The following is a 4,836-nucleotide window of genomic DNA, read 5'->3' on the forward strand; positions in this document are numbered from 1 at the left end:
ACAAGTTGTTAAAAAAACAGTTGTGAATTTCTGCAATTCACTGTTTGTTTATCTTGAATTATAGAAGTAAAATTGACCTACAGTAGTGTTGATTTAATCAATGTCATAAATGGCCACCTCAGAACCATCCCATCCTGCTGTGATACCACCAACACATCACCTTCTTCTCCATTTGCCTTGATGAGGAGTCACTATATTTTATATAGTACCAAAAGTGCAACATTTTCTCTTCTCGTGCGTCTTTCCATTTTTTCAGTGACCCCAGCATGGCACATATTTACATCCTCGTGTAAAATGGTGTGTAAACAGTCTTTTTGCTTTTTCAGTAACAAACATACTGTAAGCCGGGTCACTTGACTGTAATGGACTCCAGCCAACTGAGCACCTCCTGTAGTCCCTGTCCAGTTCGGGCACTGATTTCCAGTGTTGTGACTGGCTGAGTTGCAGATGCAATGATGTCATCCATCCTGAACAGTGACTTCATCTCTGTAAGGCTCATAGTGCATGGCACGTCACTGGAAAAGGGTGAACCAAAGAAAGAAATAATGAGAAGAAAATAGTTAAGAATGACAAAATGAGACCAGATACATGCTGTATTCAAACCTCTGACACATGTAGGGATCAGTGAGTGTTACCTTTTGTTGAAAAGTATAAGTGCAGAGGCACTGTGCAAAGGCTCAGCAGAGAGAACTGACAGCAGCTGGATACAAGAGGAGGACACCTGAGCGATGTTGGCTGAGTCCACCATAAACTGTGAAAAACACAAAGAAAAAACATTCAGTCAAATCACAAACACGCAACCTATTTACTTTCATCTAATGTTGCAGATGTAGCATGTATACAAAAAACATACAATGACAGAAGAGCAGTCTTTGAAGTAACTGGGCCATATAGGGCCCATGCAACCTCCCAGTTCTCTCACTGTCACCTTCTTCCTCTTCAGTGTCAGGTCTGTCAGGTTGGTTCCTACCTGTGCAGGAGTACAGGGATAAGAGGTATTACACTCACAAAATCGAGCCTTCAAACTGTGTATTATTAAAACTATCTTTCATCATCACTTACTGTAGGCAGAGTAGAAGGAGGTGACCCCAGTTCACCTAAACCATGCAAACTAATCTGTAAACAAAATCATTAAGGAAAAGATTGCATGGGAGCTGTTGCTGTGTGTATAAGTGAAAACCAAGTAGTTTATCTGAATAGCCTACATCTTTAACTGTGCACATTGAATTCAGTCTGATATAAAAGTGACGCTTTTTGTAAACAGTATTTTCCAATTTAGATAACTGCAAAATAATATTTTAAGTACCAATCTCTCACACACATATGACTGTCCACAACCCACGAGGGTATCAACCGATTATAGCTGAAGAAGTATATTGAGTAAAGATGCATTGCTTTTTTTTGACAGGTGTTCCTACTATATTGCCCAAACCATTCAAAGCGATGGGAACAGGCTTAACAGCGGAAAGACGTGTATTTACAATGCAATACATTTCAACACCACTAAACTGTAGCTTTCAAAACGACTGTAACAGTTACGGATGCATGGACACATCGTTGACTAGTTAGCTTGTTAACCAGCTCACCAGGCTAAATTAGCTGTTCACAGAACTTGTATGCTTTTCTCCAACTCAAGTTCAAAACATTCAGCTGAGAGCAAAGGATATTTAGTAGACGTTTCAGTAACAACGTTTTTCCTACGCCAGTTGCCCCAAGAAGCAAACACGTTTCATTTCTGGTCATTTCGGTTTTCCAGCACCAGCATAGCGCAAAGCCTGTGGTGCTAGCATGTAGCTGAGGTAGCAGAGAAGACTTGGCACCATGGCGACGCTCAAACAGAGACGTTCTAAACGACCGTGGTGCGTCGCAGTGATTGGACAAAGTAGACGTCAATCATTCCGATCTTCTTTCTGATTGGCTGTCGTTACATCAGCGTGAACAAAGCGGAAGAAAAACACGAACACCACCATAATAAGGGTCATCGCTGCTTCACACCAATACATCCATGCTTCACACACACACGAGTCGACAGAAGGCATCGAAAACGCCCCCCCAAAACATCTGACAACGCAGTTACGCTGGCTGCTCTGTTGGAATTAGCTGACACCACTGTACAGTATATTTCTACTAGAATTAATTTCGGGAAAACAACCATGGAAGCGAAGTTAAAGAAAGAGTTGGGGACATCCATGCTGAAGTCAACTGGTCACTCAGGAGGTGGATGTATCAGCGAGGGCCAGAGTTATGATACGGACACTGGCAGAGTATTTGTGAAGATAAACCACAAGAGCGAGGTATTGATAAAAAATAAAAAATAAAAAATGATGAGCTGTTTTATTATTTTAACGTCTTTTTAGCTCATGTTTGAACCGCTATATGTGCTGTTAGTTTGTATGGGAAAGCACAACAGTGAATGGCTACGCCCTCTGAAGCTGCTGGATAAAGTTTGTGCACACGCTGTGTCATCATTTTAATAATCTTTTATTTCGTGAACACACCTGCTTTGTTTTCTACAGGCCAAGCTGATGTTTGATGGGGAGATGGCCAGTTTGGAAGCCATTTTAAAGACAGAGACTGTCAAAGTCCCCAAGCCTGTGAAGGTGATTAAACTTGACTCAGCAGGATGTGTGTTTGTGATGGAGCACCTGGACATGAGAGGTCTGAGCAAGTAAGAGCTCTCTTATACAATGTGTTTAGTGCTGTGTCAGCATGAACAAAGGGGAAAATATAGCAGACTATTTAGGTCAATGTTCCCAATCTAATGTGTAGGTACTCAAAGCAACTAGGAGAGCAGCTGGCAGATCTACATCTTCACAACAAGAGACAGTTGGAAAAATGTAATAAAGAGCAGCAGACTGTGGGTAATTCACCTCTATTTCGCTACCTATTTACATGCAATTCTAAAGAAATTCACCAAAATCCTTATCCTTTTGTAACTGCCACTAACTATCCTCGTTTTTTTTAACGTTACACAGGAAAAGGAGCTGGGCAGTCAGATGTGGCTCCTGTTGAAAAATTTGGCTTCAGTGTACCAACATGTTGTGGGTATCTAGCCCAGGTACAGTATATTATATCATATTGTATATTTGTGATTATATTATATTATATTATATTATATTATATATAGTCGCACTTCTCTGACATTCATACTTTCCTCTCCAGAACAATGAGTGGCAGGATGACTGGGTGACATTTTACTCCCAGCAGAGACTGCAGCATCAGCTTAACATGGCGGAAAAATCTTATGGAGACAGGGAGGCCAGAGAGCTATGGGCCAAGCTACAGGTCCACTCCTACTTTGCCCTGCAGTAGAAACAAAACTGTACACATAACATGTCTTTATGATTGTATAAATAATCTGACAGTGTGTCTTTTTTTATTTACAGCTGAAGATCCCACAGTTTTTCACCGATGTGGAGATTGTCCCCGCTCTCCTCCATGGAGATCTATGGGGAGGGAATGTCGCCCAGTGTGCTGAAGGGCCTGTCATCTTTGACCCTGCTTCCTTTTACGGCCATGCAGAGTACGAGCTGGGTATTGCAGGGATGTTTGGTGGCTTCAACAGCTCTTTTTACTCTGCTTACCATGAAAAGATTCCCAAAGCTCCTGGTTTTGAAAAGAGAAACCAGCTTTACCAACTTTTCCACTACCTGAATCACTGGAACCACTTTGGCGGTGGCTACAGAGGCTCCTCAATAAGCATCATGAAAAACTTACTGAAATAGCTGCACTCACATGAAGAAAGCTTCAAAAGTCTTAAACGCAAGTCAAGAATTATGCATATTGATAAATGCAAATTTGACTGAAACTAGCATGTGTAATTGTTGAAGAGACTAAACATGACACTGCAATGTCTATCGCTACTGTGTAGAAAATATAGATTAAGTAAAACAAAAATTAATTCTACCCTTACTGCTACACCTGCACTAACTACTTTTTCAAAATGAAAGAAAAGCAAAATGTGTACATTCCAGTTAATGTCTTTAATTGTATAACTTAAGAATGATTTAAAATTTTATATTTTTTACCATGCAGGTTACTGACAATCAAACCTAAACCATAACATGCATTACTGTAACGAAGGAAGGACTTTACCACACAGTTAGTACTCTGGACCAACCTAAAACTCCTTGGTTTTTCATTTTACGAGAGTGGGAGAGCAATATTCTCTATGATGCTCAAACAGAAGATTGAGGTCAGTTTAAAACCCTTTTGTTGCAAAATCCTCCTTGTTTACGGTTTCTTGTGCATAACACCTTTGACCAGAACATACTTCATCTAGCCTGACTGTTGATGTCAGACTGACACATACAAACTGTTACTGTATCATTGCAATATTTGCTTATCAGGGCCACAGTTTAACCAACAATAAATCCTGATATGATCCAAAGCAATTGCCCTGACTGACCTACTTTATTTGGTGTGTCTATCCAGTCTGAAAACATAGTAGCCTACTAGTGAATCTAACTACTGTACTTATTAAAACATATGCTATACATCTGTTTCTGTCAGTGCCAATAGTCTTGAGATGTTGTGATGCTTAATGTCATGCAGATTTGTTTGCACAAACATTTTTAATAACTTTAGACTACACTATTATAATAATAAACAGAGTGGCACAAGGCATGCTAAAATGATTCACAAAACAAGCACCATTTCAATAAAGGTAATTCAAATAGCTTTTGGGGAAAACAAAACAATTGGAATAAAATCTGGTGTAAACAATCCGCTATGCATGATTACTGAACAATACGACAGCATTTACGACATTCAAAGAAATCTGCTTATTCACAGCAATGGACTCCAAATGTCACTTCTCGCTTGCCGTACCGAGGC

At 40.0% G+C, this 4,836-nt stretch overlaps 2 protein-coding genes across 2 annotated transcripts; one reads left to right on the top strand and one right to left on the bottom strand.

Moving 5' to 3' along the window:
• Nucleotides 1-80: 80 nt before the first annotated feature.
• arl16 (ADP-ribosylation factor-like 16) lies at nucleotides 81-1,820 on the bottom strand. The gene is made up of 5 exons (XM_085784070.1): nucleotides 1,667-1,820; nucleotides 1,063-1,117; nucleotides 854-970; nucleotides 636-751; nucleotides 81-515 (listed from the first exon to the last, which is right to left on the bottom strand). The coding sequence occupies exons 1-5, from the start codon at nucleotides 1,741-1,743 to the stop codon at nucleotides 350-352; spliced, it is 531 nt and encodes a 176-aa protein (XP_085640196.1). The 5' UTR covers nucleotides 1,744-1,820; the 3' UTR covers nucleotides 81-349.
• A 195-nt stretch (nucleotides 1,821-2,015) lies between these two features.
• On the top strand, nucleotides 2,016-4,390 carry fn3krp (fructosamine 3 kinase related protein). Its single transcript, XM_085784072.1, has 6 exons — nucleotides 2,016-2,294; nucleotides 2,517-2,668; nucleotides 2,770-2,861; nucleotides 2,976-3,058; nucleotides 3,163-3,285; nucleotides 3,387-4,390. The coding sequence occupies exons 1-6, from the start codon at nucleotides 2,154-2,156 to the stop codon at nucleotides 3,723-3,725; spliced, it is 930 nt and encodes a 309-aa protein (XP_085640198.1). The 5' UTR covers nucleotides 2,016-2,153; the 3' UTR covers nucleotides 3,726-4,390.
• Nucleotides 4,391-4,836: the final 446 nt, after the last annotated feature.

The sequence above is a fragment of the Trachurus japonicus genome, chromosome 8 (assembly GCF_045865225.1).
Source record: "Trachurus japonicus isolate A0001 chromosome 8, Traja_1.0".
Lineage (NCBI taxonomy): Eukaryota > Metazoa > Chordata > Actinopteri > Carangiformes > Carangidae > Trachurus > Trachurus japonicus.